Raw genomic sequence first — 15765 nt, forward strand, 5'->3', positions numbered from 1 at the left:
GGAGAGGGGATGGTATAGGTCAGCAGTAAAGTGCCTGGGTTCAATCCCCAGTACCTCCAGTAAAAAATAAATAAATAAACCTAAAATTAAACCTATTTACCTCCCAGCTAAAAATTAAAAATTTGAATTAAAAAAACATCAATAAGGAATGGAATTCTTAATTTTATTTAATATAAAATAAAATTTAAACAGCCACATATGGATAGTTACTACTGTCCTCGTGTGTAGTCCTAGAACTCACACAAGTGCATTTAGAAACATACAGAATGTTCATCTTAGCTTTGTTCATAGTAATGAAAAATTGGAATCTGGTCACAGAAAAATGGATTTTTTAATTGTGTGGTATTTATGTAACATAGTATCAACAGTGAAGATGAACGCATGGAAGCCACGTATATTGACAGGGACAAATCACAAAGTAATGTTAAAGGAAAAAGCAGGTTGCAGATATTTGTGTAAAAAAGCACACAAAACATTATACAAAGTTTAAAAGCAGATAAAGTAGTATTAGACATTTCTTAGTGATATATGCATGTGAGGAAAAGTGTATCATCAACCCAATACAACCTAATACACTAAGAGGAACAGTGATGCTGGCCCCATGGCTGAGACAATCAGGCCGATTATTCCAGAAGCTCAGCACCAGGTCATTGGTCACATGCTCTGGGAGAGCTAGATATGGAAAACAGAAAGACAGCAGACACAGGGAAAAATAATGACAGCATAAATCCCATGTCATTTCCCAATTTGGGTTTCAAGGCAAGACATTCTCAATGTCTAGATGGTTTCTCCCATCTCCTCTGAGCCAGGGACCCTACTGGCATTCCTTTAACTAATCCAGAGACCACCTATAGACCATAATCCTAAATTCTTCAGAAATTTTCTATGTTTATTTCTATCTTATGTAACAATTTTTTGAAACTTTAAGAACTTGATACCATAATATAGTAAAGAAAAAGAATTTTTCATTTAAACTTACAACTTCTCTGGGAGTCATCGCTGAGGGAACATGTCCAGGAGCATTCCCTGGCTGTCTAGAAACTTTTGGTTGATTTTTGCCATCCGATCTGAAAGGCACAATTACATCTGAGTTAAATTAAGACTAAAACATTTCTCCATGATATATCACACAGACCTTGCAGTTTCCCAAATACAGCATAATGACATTGGTAGTGGCGGAGATGATGATCATGATGACAGCTAAAAATTTTATGGCATTTTTTAACAGCTTTCACACAGTTTTAATCCTTACAGTACTAGACAGTTTTATTAACCCCATTTTACAATTAAATAGACTGAAATTCTAAGAAACTGTGAAATCTGGTCAATTGGGTGGGTGTCTCTAAACTTTTCTCCTTGAGTCTTCCTGAAATCAGACAGGAGGAAAGGCAGATTCTTAGGCATGAAGAAGTCACTATGAATATTAGGAAGACCAGGAGGAGCAAACGAGCTGGCTGGAAAGATGTCGGCTAAGTCGTAAACATGCCGGGGTGGCAGTAAATCAACTAGGTAGGGATGTTTGGGAGAAAGCTATCATTCTGGAACTGAAATTTCAGAGATGTGGATTGGGGAATTACCTACATGGATTGGTGGATCTGAAGTGTGATAGAAAGCTGAGAGAAGGAAAGGGTAGAAAGATAAACCTGTTGTAGAATACATTAAAAAAAATAAATAAAGCTAACATCAGGATACTCTAGGAAAATATTATGTAGTAATTGAGAAATAGAGCAATGAAGTAAAGGTGAGCAATCAAGGCAAGATATGTACATTTTGAAATCATAATCAAAATTAGTTATTAAGTAATTACATTGTGCTATGGGTTTTATCTGTTAATATTTCCTCATTTAATTCTTACATCAACCCTAAGAAGTAGGTAATATTATTATTCCCATATTAGAGAAATTAATCCAAGGCTCAGAGACTTTTATTTACTGTTCCAGTTCATAATTCTAGCAAATGACAAATGCAATCTGAACTTAGATCTGACTACAAGGGCCACAGTAATATATGCTATGTTCCAACGCCAACATTATTAGAAGTGGCCATTGAGAGACAGTTGTACAAGAGTCCAACACTGACTAGAAATGTCAAGTGTCTGAATTACGACAACCCTTTCTTTCATCACTTGTTTTTTAAAAGCTGATGATTCACAAAATCTGTTTTAAAAACAGACTTAAAAAACATTTTTTCTATGAGAACTGATACTCTGAAATAGACATGGAAGGAAAATTTTTAATGAAGCCCAAATCAGAATTTGTAGCCCCAAATTCTACTTACCCTATCAGGAATCAAAGCCAACCAAAATGAAGCCTAGGGATCTTTTTCAGGAGCAAACATGCTGGTCACCATAACCCTTTCCCCACTCCATTAAAAGAGGTGACTGAGTTACCACTACACTTTAACTCTTGCTAACCATATCAAAAGACTAGAGAGACAACATAGAATTTTTAAACCAGCCTCTATGATATGCCTATCATCATTAATAATTACTTTAAACTACTTAATATGAATTTAAAACAACAAAAAAAATCTAAGTACTCATACGTTTGTGATCTCTTCTTTCTGAAGGTCCTCAATAGCTGATCCCTCTTAATGAAGACAAAAATACCGATTGCAATTAGAGGAACAATTCCAAGGAAGAATATCAGAAGTCCGTTCCTCAAGGCAGCATTCTTTTCTAGAGAGAAGGAGTTTACATGAATAATCATTAAACTGGAAGTTAACATATATTAACTAAAACATACTAGGTGATGATACATTCCACATTTTCACAAAGTCTCACCGATATAAATTGAAATACATTCAGAAGTCTTGTTCAACACCTCATGCCTACCCACTTCATTTCTGCCTTCCCAAAGATAACCACTTTTATCAATTTCTTGTATAATCTTACAGGATTTCTTCATGTGAATATAAGCTAGAACAAAATGTTTTACCGTTAACCCTTTTTTTATGCTAAACGTAGCTCAGCATAAATGCTATTCAGCACATTACTTTTTTACTTATCTATACTATATATCATCCCAAACCATACGTAGAGGCCACCTCATTTTCTGTACAGCGATACAAAACTCCATTGTAAGAATGCCTCATTATTTATTTAATCAGTAGATACCCTACTAATACTTTTATCTTTCCAACCTTTGCAATTACAAAAAAAAAATCATAATAAAGAATCTTGTGCATATGTCATATCATATGGGTGCAGATATACATACAGAATAATTTCCCAAAAGTATAATTGCTATATCAGAGGTTAAACGCATTCATCATTTTGTTAAGGCATTGTCAGCTGGTCTACTACAGTAGTGGTCACACGTTAGCATGCCTGCCAGCAATATACAAGAATTCCTCACAGCCTCACCCACAGAGTCAAATGTCTATATTTTCTCTAACCTGGCAGGTGAAAAATTATATCTTATGTGATTTTTACTTGTGTTTCTCTTTTTATACCATGATTTGAACAACTTTTCATGTTTAAGGAAACCCTGTATTTCTTTTTCTTCTCAGTCCTTTGACTATTTTTCTACTGGTCTACTGGGTTTTTGTCTTTTCAGTTGCTAAAAACTCTTTATATATTAGAGAGAATATTTTTTCTGTGATATGACTTGGAAATACTTCCCGCATTTTGTCATTTGTCTTATAGTGCAATGCTTTTCTCCATGCATAAGTTTATTATTCTGAGGTAGCTGAATTTATCAATCTTATTTTTTATGGCTTCTGGATTTAGAACTTCTTAAAATGCATTAATTAACATTAATTTTGTCTGTTTTATGTTCTTCCGTGAGAGAATATTGTAAATATGAACATGAGTGGTAAACTGTGAAATTAGCCTCATAATTATAAACCTGTCAAAGTACCTAAACTTTGTTAAAAGTTATATGAAACTATATGAAACAACATTCAACCCAATTAAAAATAAAAATATGAAAAATTAAAGCAAGGTTGATATATCATTTCATACTTACTAATAAGTAAACAAAATTTAAATTAAAGCATCCAACACTAGCAAAGTTATGTTGAAATTGGTACCTTCATGCTGTCAGTGGCATTACACAGATTCATTTGGAATTTTTATTGAGAACCATAAAAAACATTATACCCTTCAGTCTAATTAATAATCTCATCACTGGCAACTTATCTCTCAACTGGAAAAAATGCAGTAAATACTGAGATGTGCACTACGATATTCCCAGTGTGTATCAAAAACTCAGAAACAACCTAAATGTCAAATAATCAGAAAACAGCTAAGTCAAGTAATGGCACATCCACTCAACGGGATGACACACAGCTGCTAAATCCCATAGTTCTGACTCCCACTTCTAGCTAAGATGGAGTAACAGGGGCCAGATTAACCCTCCCAGCTTTAACAATCAAAAAACCAAACAAAATACATGAAGCAATGGTTTTCAAGACACTGGACATGAGGTGATGAAGAACAGTGATCCCCGAGAGACAGAAAACAAATAAGGTGAGCTTTAAACTGTCCCAGGATGCTGCTAGAGAAAGTTCTAGAAAGTGCTAGATTGTGAGGAGAGTTGAGGAACCCAAGCAAAACCCCATGGTCTCCCTGAGTTGAGGAATGGAGTTGGTTGTCTGAGGAAGCCAAGGCAGCTCAAGTTCACTGGGCAAAGGACCAGGAGGGAGAGAGCCGCACAGACAGGACTTGAAAGCTCTGCTGAGGGCCCCCAGCAAACCTTCAGGTGATGATGGATCACTGTACACAGGTAAGGAAACCACCTGAAGCCAGAGAAACACCTGAAAGGACTGGTGGGAGCGAACCCCACAATGCACACAGGACCGGGAAGAGTGCCCCGTCCTACCACATCCAGGGGGAAACGCCACAGTTAACAACAGTGAGTAGGATGAACAGAAGGGGTCTGCCTCAGTAACGGGGCAAAATCAGCCCTCGGCTAAATGCAGAGCTTAAAAGCAAGATTCAAAAGGACCAAACTAAGTCCAAGTAAGTTAAGCCGACTAAAACAAAGCTCATCAATAGAAATCCAAAAATACCTAGTATCCAACAGGCAAAATTCACAGTTTCTGGCATCTAATAAAAAAATTATGAGGCATGTAAAGAAGCAGGAAAATATGACCCAAAATGAGCAGAAAAATCAATCAAAACTAAGAAATGATGCCGATGATAGAATTAGTAGACAAGGACATTAGAAGTTATTATAACTGTACTCCATATGTTTAAGAAGCTAAAGATTGAACATGCTGTGAAGAGATGTGAAAGATACAAAGAAAAAAGAGAGAGGGAGGGAGGGATGGAGGGAGGGAGGAAGGAAGGAAGAAATAAAAATTCCAACATCTAAGATGAAAAACACACGGGATGAAATTATTAATGGCAGATCTGACAGCACAGAAGAGTGAAATGACAACAATAGCACAAAAGCTGGGAGGAGTGAAAAGGAAGGATATTGACATGATACAATATCACATGAAGGGAGATTTTGATAGAAAATATCAATATGGTAGATTTAAACCCAAACATATCAATAATCAAATTAAATATAATTGTCCAAAACAACTCAATTAAAAGGCAGAGATGGGCAGAGCAGTTAAAAAAAAAGACCCACCTATATGCCGCCTACAAGAAACCCACTTTAAATATAAAGACACAAATAGATTAACTGATGTGGGAAGTAAGGCAGAGGTTTAAGGATGCCCAATTTCTGACACGGGCCACTGGGAGATCTCAGTAATTTTCCTCTATTTTACTTGCCATTATATGCAGGTCCACTGTCCACACTTCCTCCGTATCCTGGAGTCTCACAGTTGGGGGGAGCCCAGTCATCATCACAGTGACAATTCTTATTGCTATTACATACCTTCAAAATAATCAAAATACCACTTTTGTTAATTATGAATGTTGCTGTAAATCATGAGCTCAAGAATGGAAACCAAGAGAAAAGGCTAAATTCATGCAAAACCAGACACTCTTTTTAAGGATGAAAAATTGATCAGGCATCTAAATTCCCCAATATCTAAAAATCTAAAAATCTTAAGAAATCTCACTGAGCAGTCTCATTATTCAGCACTAATTTTGTGAACAAATCAAAAGAGAGTATTACCTACCCCATGTCCATGACACTTTCCCTGAATATCACAGTCATAATTCAGAACTGAAGCATTTACACACTGGAAATTTCTACAGATCTGGGGAAAAAAAAGTAATGAGTAAAGAAAAACTGAACACATTGATAAACTAGCCAGAAAAAAAGACCTGGGTGTAGATTATTTCATTGGTGAATTCTTCCAAATGTTTAAGGAATAGTTAATTCCCATATTATATATTTGAAAACGTAGAAAAATAAGTGAAATTAACTAAGTGACATAGAACTAATAATCAAAAAGGACAAAGATGACACAAAGGCTAAAAACAAAAGATAAAACCAAAATCTATCCTTCCATACAAATATAGTCGTGAAAATCCAAAGTAAAATAATCACAAGTGGACTTTTTTCAAGTCAGATAGAAAGGTTCCCACTACTACTAAAAAGAATCAATGATAGGAAATCTATTACTATAATACCTCACATAAATTGTCATTATTAAAACAGGTATCAAAATAGCATTTGATAAAATTTGAAACTCCTTTTATTTTTTAAAATTCTTTCCAAAATAAGAATAAAAGGTACTTTGTTGATAAGACAGAATTTATCTTCCAATATTGTGACTAATTATGAAACTAAATTCATGAAAATCCACAGACACTCTTTTTAAGAGACAAAATTGGAATGATTCCATGATATTTTAAATTTTTTAGGGCAAAATAAACGATGCACTGTAAAAAAAATATTTACAACAGACATAACTGACTGCCAGTTAATAATCTTTATATATGAGGAGCCTGTTAAAATAATAATAAAAAGATAACTCAACAGAAAAACAGAAAGATATGAATACGGACTTAACAGAGTAAGTGAATATGAGTATGAACATGGCCTGTAAGATTGATGCTGAGAAATCCACTGATAGTCTTGTGTAGTCTCCTTTGTAATTTGCAAGCTTCTTATTTCTTATTGCTTTTAAGATTCTCTGTTTTTCTTTAATTTTTTGACAGATTTATTATAATGTGTCATGGAGAGAATATCTCAGAGCTTGTTTGCTGACCCATTTGTTTTGTGAACTTGGATATGAAATTTCCTCCTCAGCTTTGGGAAATTCTCAGCCATTATTTCATTAAATAAGCTTCCTTCCCCCTTCCCCCTAGTCTCCTCTGGAACTCAATAATTCACAAATTGTTTCTTTTGACATTATGCTATCACATCAGGTTTCTTCACTCTTTTTCATTCTTTTGCTCTTCTTTTCCTCTGAATGGATAATCTCAAAGTTCCTGTCTTCCAACTCAGAGATTCTTTCTTCCATTTCATCCATTCTGAGGTTGATGTTCTGCAATATTTTTTTTTTTTTTCATTTCATTTGCTGTACTTTTCAGCTCCAGAATTTGTCGGGTTCTTTTTTAATGATTTTTATCTCTTTGCTAACCTTTTCATTTTGTTCATGAATTGTTTTCCTGATCTCATTAAATTGTCCTTCTGTGTTTTCTTCTAACTCATCGAGCATCCTGAAAACTGCTATTTGAGTTCTTTACTGGTACATCTCACATCATATGTCTTTGGGATCAGTGACTGGAAAATTATTATGATCCTTTGGTGGTGTCATGTTTCCTTGATTGTTTATATTCCTAGAAGTTCTATACTGCTGTCACCTCCTCCAGTCGTTACAAACTACCTTTAAGGAAATACCTTCCCTTCAATCGTGCTAGGATTCTAAGGCTTTCTCAGACTACTAGGAAATGCCTGTTCCATCCTTCTTGCTCCCTCTTAGGGCAGAATTCTTAATCTCATTGATCTTATTGCCTTCTCTCAATCCTGCAGCACACCAAGCCAAGTGCTGATAACCTTTCCCAAAAGTGATGCTGAAGCTCAAATCTGCAGTCTCTCTCTGGCCATTAGATTCTGGCTGGCTTTCTGCACATGCTCACTAGCTGTCTGCAGAAGCTCAGTCTTGCACCACTGTTGGGAGGGCACATAGAATGCTGGCCACAGGGTGAGGGGTGTCTGGGTGAGGCATGCGGAGAGCTGGGGATGCTTGTGGGCCACTTGGTGAGGGGTCTGCAGGTGAGGGGTCTGCACTCGTGGGTGGGCTTCTTGATGGAGTCCACCTCACAGTAGGATCTGCATTCCTTTTACATCCTCTGAGAAGCCTATATGCCACTCTCCCAGCCTCCTCTCATCCCCTAGTCATGCCACTCACAAGTCAGTACTCTGGGTATAGAATGGGCCCCTAACAGCTGGGGAAGCCAGTCACTCACACACCTGCTCTCATTTCCCCCTCACAGGAGAGATCACAGGCTGAAAATATCCTGGTCCTAAGCTGTGCTGCCTGGGTGAGGGGGGTTGCGGGTAAAGTCAAGCCATTATCCTTACCCTCTCCTGTGCCTCCAATCTCATAACTTTTTGCTCCGATATTGTGCTGGAACTCCTCCACTGGAAACCTGGGCTTCCACAAGGGCTCTCTCACCATGGGTGACAGACTAAGATTGTATTTTCCATGGGCTTCCAGCCTGCAGCCCAGAAGGGCTGGAGCCAGGCACAGGCCACTGCAGGGTCCACACCCAGAACTGAGGTCTGTCTGCCTATTTGCCTGACTCATGAGGGGCAAGGCCCTCCCAGGTCCCTTATATTTGGTGCTGGATCCCACAGTTCCCCCAAAGGTACTTCTGTCCATGGATGGATGCCAAGTTGTTATTGTTAGAGGGGAACACAAATGAGGGAGCTCTTATTCATCATGTTGTTGATGTTACTCAAAAGCCGGGGAGTGTTATTTTAATGGAAGTTCCCCGACAGGGAAACAGTGAGGCAGGGAATAAGTATCCCTTGACGACAATTAAGGTAACACCCAGCTGATTTCAAAGCTAAGTACTAAAAGTGTACTTTCTTTCTTATACAGCTTTTGTTTTTACTACCGCTAACACTGGCCTTTCTTCTTACACAATTGGCCTTTGTCATATCAATATTCAACCTCCCCACAAAAGAAAAAAAAAAAAACACCTCTCTCATGTCCTTTCCCTCTTTCAAGTTCCCTCTTTCTCCAGAAACCTCCCTGCAGATCCCCTTGTTCCAGTATAAACAGATTACTCTCCTGGCCTGGCCTAGTACACAGCTGCTACCTTACAATTGCTCTTTGACAGTTCTTTTGGGTCCTAGATTATAATTCTTTCTCTTTTCGGTTTACTTCATTTGCTTGAACATTACATTAAATGATTTCCTAAAAATGGGCAAATAAAAGGTAAATTTTCTGAAAAGAAAGTTTGAAAAGATAAACTGTCTGAAATGTCTTTATTGTACCCCCTCACTTGATGGCTACTTTGGCTGTGTACCTCATTCTAGGCTGAGAATCTTTCATCACCCTAATGTACACAGCTGCAGCATTACAGCCCCTCTCTTGGACATCCTGAAAGAACAGCAGGTGAAGGGAAATCCTCCCAATGGACAGAATTGAGCAGTGCACCAAGTTGTTCTCTTGGAAGTTTGCTTGGAAGGAGAAAAGGCCATATGTGCTTTATACACCAATTCATGGTCTGTGGCCAATAGTTTGGCAGGATTGTCAGGACTTGGAAGAAGCATGATTGGAAAACTGGTGAGAAGGAAATTTGGAGAAGTATACGAACAGAGGTATATGAATGGGCAAACAAGAAAAAAAAAAGATATATTTGACTTTCAGTCAAAATCAATTGCAAGAAACAAAGGTCACTACATAGTGATAAAGAAATCAAATTACCAAGAAGATATGACAATTTTAAGTAGATACACTTCCGACATTGGCGCACCTAAATATTTAATGCAAGTAATAACAGAACTGAAGAGAGAAATAAGACAGCAATATAATAATAGTAGCAGACTTCAATTTCAACACTGGATGGATGATCCAGACAGAAATGTAATAAGGAAACATCAGACCTAAAGAACACCATAGACCAAAATGTACGTAACAGACATACACAGAACATTCCACACAACAGCAGCAGAACACCGATTCTTCTCAAGCGCATAAAACATTCTGCAGGATAAATCATATGTTGGGCCACAAAGCAAGATTTAACAAACTCACTAGCTCAAAATCCTAACTGGTCTCTTTTTCGAGCACAGCAGTAGAAAACTAGAAATCAATAATGGGAGGAGGAAAACTGGAAAACTCACGAAAACATGAAAATTAAACAACACACTCCAAACAAGCAATCCTGTCACTTGCAACAACGTGGATGGACCTTCAAGGCATCCTGGTTGAGAGAAATAAGTCCGACAAGGAAAGGCAAGTACTGTAGGATCTCACTTATATGTGGAATGTCTTAAAAAACCAAACTCAGAAACAGAGTAGAGTGGTGGCTGCCAGGGGCTGGGGAATGGGAGAAATGAGGAGATGTCTGTCAAAGGGTACAAAGTTCCAGTTATCAGATGAGTAAGTTCTGGGGAATCTAACATTCAGCATGGTGATTATAGTTAACAATACTGTATTATATACTTAAAAATCGATACGAAAGTAAGTATTAAATGTCCTCACCACACACAATACAAATTCTATTTATGTGAGGTAATAGATGTGTGAACTAACCTTATTGTGGTAATCATTTCACAATATATATGTGTATCAAATCATCACACTGTAAACCTTAAACTTACACAATGTTATGCATATTGACTGTATCTCAATACAGCTGCAGTTGGGGACGGGAGTCAACAAAGGAGAAGCAGAGACAAAAGATACAGTAAAAGAATCACAGGAACATTATCTGAGATTCTGGGTTCCAAAGCTCTTTATATGATTCTACAGTTTGAATCAATAAATTTTCTGTTACGCTTTAATTCAGTCTTGGCTGAGTTTTTCTGAGACTTAAGAGTACCAAATATAATCCACAGAGTAAAATTTCATAAATTTAAAAAAGGGTAAGTTTACAGTTTTCAGGAATACAAAAGTCTATTCACTAGCACATAGAATCCAGGAATAAATCTGTATTACCAATGTTTGCTCCACGAATGTAAAGACAATTTAATATCAGAGAATTTAGGAATGTAACACTTTTCCTTTGACATCAATAGGTCAAAGGAAAATATGTAATGATTACTTCAACACCAGTTGAAAAAAAAATACTTACAAAACTTTAAATCTTCTGTTTTTTTATTCTTATTAACTAGAATTTAAAGGATTCTCCATTAAATGAAAAATACTACCTACACCAAGACAATAGCCAAAATCACATATAATCTTGGAAGGGTGGGTGCATTCTCAGTCAAGTTAGGGACAGGACAAAGACGTACACTATCATCATTATTATTTAAAATTATCCTGAAAGTTCTATCATTGCAATTTCACAAGAAAATAAATCCAAATTGTAAACATGAGAAAGGAAATAAATTTTGTATCATTTATAGATAATGACTGTTTCCCAAGAAAATTCTAATGTAATGAACAACAAAAATATGTAACACTAAACATAGGGCTGGTAACAAAATATAAAAAAATGAATTTTTTTTCTGACTGTCAATAATGCCCAGTAAAAATATAAACAAAATAGCTTCACACATCAGTAGAAACCAATTAGAAAATGTAACATAACAAATCAGCAAACGTAACAGGCCCAAAGTGGGCAATTTATAATAGCAATAAAAATATAAAATACCTAGGAATAAAATAACAAAAACCACCAGGAACAAGTCAGGGGCTACCTCTTGGCTCACGCTTGATCCAAATAGCTGTGGTCAGGGCAGCAAAACAGGGGCAGGACAAGTGCTATATAACATTCCTAGTAGAGAGAGATCCATGTGCATGCGTGTACACACACACATACACAAATCCTGGAAATCACTTGTGTGTCCCAGTAACAGTCGACTGGCTAATAAATTACAGCACGTTTATTGGGGGAGGGGGGAGGATGCACAATATATTATAACATAGAAACCACAGGTTAAAATATATGACCCCAAAGAAGAAATCAGGATGGTAAAACTATAGCTATTCTTAATTTTGTTCCTCTTTTTTTGGGGGGGGAGGGAATGTAATTGGGTATTTATTTATTTGTTTATTTATTTATTTTAATGGATGGACTGGGGATTGAAGCCAGGACCTTGTGCATGCTAAACATGCACTCTGCCACTGAGCTGTACCCTCCCCTCCCTTAATTTTGTTCCTGGTGGCTTTCTATTTTCCAAAATCTCTACAATAAATATAGATTTCTTTTAATCAGAAAGGAACCACTCGCTTTGCATCATGATTTAAAAAAAAATTTTTTTAATTGTACTTCGCCTGGAGAAAACATTTTGATTACCTTTCCCACGTCACATCTTGTGCCTTCATTCACCATGCCGGGATCTGGAACATCTGATCCTAGCTGGAAATCCACACCCCAACATTTGGTGCCTCTCCCAGGAGTTTGAATAATAGCAGGTACAATTCCAAAGACAGGTAATTCGTGTACGTTCTCACACTGAAGCTTTCCACACAAAGCATTCCTGGAAAGACAGAGAAATAATGCAAATATAAACTGTATCCAGTGTAGATGCAAATGAAAAATTATATATTTTTGTATATAGACAGAGTTTACTGCTACTGAGCTGAAGAGAATCTCAACACAGAAAGCATATAAGAGCAACAAAGATCAAAATCGCTCTCTTCAAATATGGCAAAGAAGACGCAAGTGGATGCAAAGACGCAAATTAGGAGGGTACCAGGCGGTGCTGATGCTCCTTCTTTTCTGACACCTAAAAATCCCTCTTCTCTATCTGTCTAGGGCTCAAAAAAGTCTAACTAACAAAGTTGTTTTTACGTATGATATAATCATATTGATCCTTTTACACAGAAAATAACAGAACTATACCAAAATTCAATTGTGTCTTCTTACAGAGTTATACAGTAAGGAGGAAGTTAGACTCTGTAATGATAAATAACTATGAAAGGACTCCACCTTTCTTCGTGTGGTTAACTTTTAGTTAACTTACTTAAACACTCAATTCATTAACTCATTAATGCACTAGTTCAATTCACTGATTCAGTACTGGAACTCTAAGAAACTTCCCAGACTACAATTCCTATTACCAAGGCCGTATGAGTTAAACGTCCTTCCTGTATCCTTTCATGATACACTAAGTATTCCCAACATCAACTTTTATGATGCTGTATTGAAATTTCCTATTTAATTGATAGTCTTTTGATCCAAGCACCTAGCCGATTCTTAAATCTCCCCTGTGATATCACTGCCAAGTCATTATAGGACACTGTTTTCCAATTCCTCTAACTCACCACTTCCTAAATATTCTCATTCTAACTATCATAACATTCTTCTATCCTTGAGTTAAAATCTTTCCTCCCTATAACTTTTCCTGATTGGTCCCAGATCTTCCGTATGAGACTACACAGGTAATGTCTTTTCTTTCCTCCACATGGCAACTTCTTAGGAACAATTATCATGTAGGGCCCAACTACCTACTTCACCAGGGTAATATTTTACAATCATTTCTCATGCAACAAGGAAGTTCCCCTCTAAAAACGTTCCAGTTTGTCTCACTGCATCTCCAAGCAAAGTGCTCAGAGTGAAACATGAAATTCCAGTTATAGCCTGACAAGCAAAGAACAAGATGGAGCTATCATTTCCTTTATTCTAGATATCGTACTTCTAGGAAGCCTAGGCTGACAGTAGCTTTTATGGTAACTACATTACATGATTGATGTCTTTAAACTTATCCCTAGCTAAAACCCCTACTCACTTTTTGCACATGCTGCTATTAAGCCTCTTCTTCACTAGACAGATCACTAGAAGTGAAATAGAATCAGCAGTAAAAACCCACCCTGCAAACGAAAGCCCAGGACCAATCAGATGGCTTCACTGGGGAAGAACTCATACGGATCCTTCTCAAACTCTTCCAAAAGACTGAAGAGGAGGGGAACACTCCCAAACTCATTCTATGAAGCCACCATCACCCTCATACCAAAACCAGACAAAGACATCACCAAAAAAGAAAATTACAGGCCAATATCATTGATGAACATAGATGCAAAAATCCTCAACAAAATATTAGCAAACAGAATCCAACAACACATAAAAAAGATCATACACCATGATCGAGTTGGACTCATCCCAGGGACACAAGGGTGGTTCAACATACGCAAATCAATCAACGTGTTACACCACGTCAACAAAAGAAAGGACAAAAACCACATGATCGTCTCAATAGATGCAGATTATATATTTGCATAATGAAACGCCACAAAGGCATACGAGAAGCTAAAAGACATGTCGGGTGTGGGGGTAGGGTGGGAAGAGGGAAAAAAAGGAAAGGAGTGAAAGCCACACTTTCTCTATGTTCCTTCAAACATTTCTGAATGACAATAACCACAACAAATTAAATCATGACTTAAATTCATTTAAAACAAAAGTGAAATACCTATTTGATGTAATAAATTGGAAAAGTAATTTTTAAGATAATACTCTATTACACTGATGAGGGGGCAGGAAGAGCACGAATCAGCCAAACATTTTGAAGGTCAATTTGGAAATGTCTATGCAGAGCCTTGAAACTATCCTCCATATTCTTTGACCGACAAAAATCTACTAAGGAAATAATCAGAGAAACAAATATTTAAACTGCATTTATCACAGCCTTGTTTAAAATAACAAGCACTGGAAACAACTTACATTTCTACCATAAGGAAATGGTTAAAAGAAGCTGGGTATACCCTACGAATGCTCTTTTTAAACAATTTTTATTTTTTTAAGTTTGTTTTTCCGTATATTTTCTGGGAGACTTTATTTATTTACTTACTTTTTTAGCTTTTTTTGAGTGGGGAGGTAATCAGGTTTATTTATTAATTTTTTTTTGGTAGCAGTGCTGGGGACTGAACCTGGCACCTTGCACAAGCTAAGCATACACTCTACCACTTGAGCTATACCCTCCCCCACACCATGAATACTCTTAATATCGTGGAAAGTGATTACATCGACTTATAAAACAGTATAAACCATACTATGCATTTTGTTTATATGTACAAATGTGGGCCTCTGAGTACCATACATATATGTATATACACGTATGATGCATGTACACATGTCTATAAATGTATACACACATGAGAAGGAAATACAACCAAAATTTAACGGAGTTTTCTCTGGATAGTAGGACCATATGTGATCACTTTCCCAAGACTTTTCTATGTGTTATACATTTTCTGTGATGGGGATGATGACAAAGCAATGACGCTGACATGACAATGATGAGTCCTACAATGAACTGGGGACGCTCCTTAGTCCTAACACCCCTAACTCATTCAGGCTCCAAAACAACACTCAGAAATGGGTACTGTTATTATCCTCATCTCACAGAAGAGGAACATGAGGTCTGTAAGTGAAGCATTTCGTCCAAAGTCTCCGAGATCTTAAATGGCTGAAGCAGGATTCAAACCTAGAATCTAACTTCAAATGTGTTTGCTAAGGCAATGGTTTGGACATAAAATTTTCCCACACAATTTAAATATGCTAAAAAGTTATTAAGAATAATAGTTTGACTTTCCCAGAAAAAAGCAGTGTTATACAAATGCAAGAGAATTTCTATCTACACCTAGTTTGAGACAATACAGGTTAGTCGAAACAGTTGTGTTTATCCCCCTTTTGAAATACTTTGGTTTTCTAATTTCTCTCAATCTACTCTATTTCAATATATCAAGAAATGTATATTCTAGACATTCTGTGAAATGCACTTTATGTGG

The 15765-nt window shown here is 36.8% G+C and overlaps 1 protein-coding gene across 1 annotated transcript in view; it reads right to left on the reverse strand.

The window, feature by feature from the left end:
• The window catches only part of ADAM9 (ADAM metallopeptidase domain 9), a 69116-nt gene that overhangs the window by 7616 nt on the left and 45735 nt on the right, over positions 1 to 15765 (reverse strand). The window contains exons 16-20 of the mRNA XM_014558093.2: positions 12335 to 12518; positions 6082 to 6162; positions 5729 to 5834; positions 2545 to 2677; positions 980 to 1067 (exon numbers count right to left, since the gene is read on the reverse strand). Of these exons, the coding sequence (XP_014413579.2) occupies positions 980 to 1067; positions 2545 to 2677; positions 5729 to 5834; positions 6082 to 6162; positions 12335 to 12518 (592 nt within the window). The remainder of the gene's footprint in view (positions 1 to 979; positions 1068 to 2544; positions 2678 to 5728; positions 5835 to 6081; positions 6163 to 12334; positions 12519 to 15765) is intronic.

The sequence above is a fragment of the Camelus ferus genome, chromosome 26 (assembly GCF_009834535.1).
Source record: "Camelus ferus isolate YT-003-E chromosome 26, BCGSAC_Cfer_1.0, whole genome shotgun sequence".
Taxonomy (NCBI): Eukaryota; Metazoa; Chordata; class Mammalia; order Artiodactyla; family Camelidae; genus Camelus; species Camelus ferus.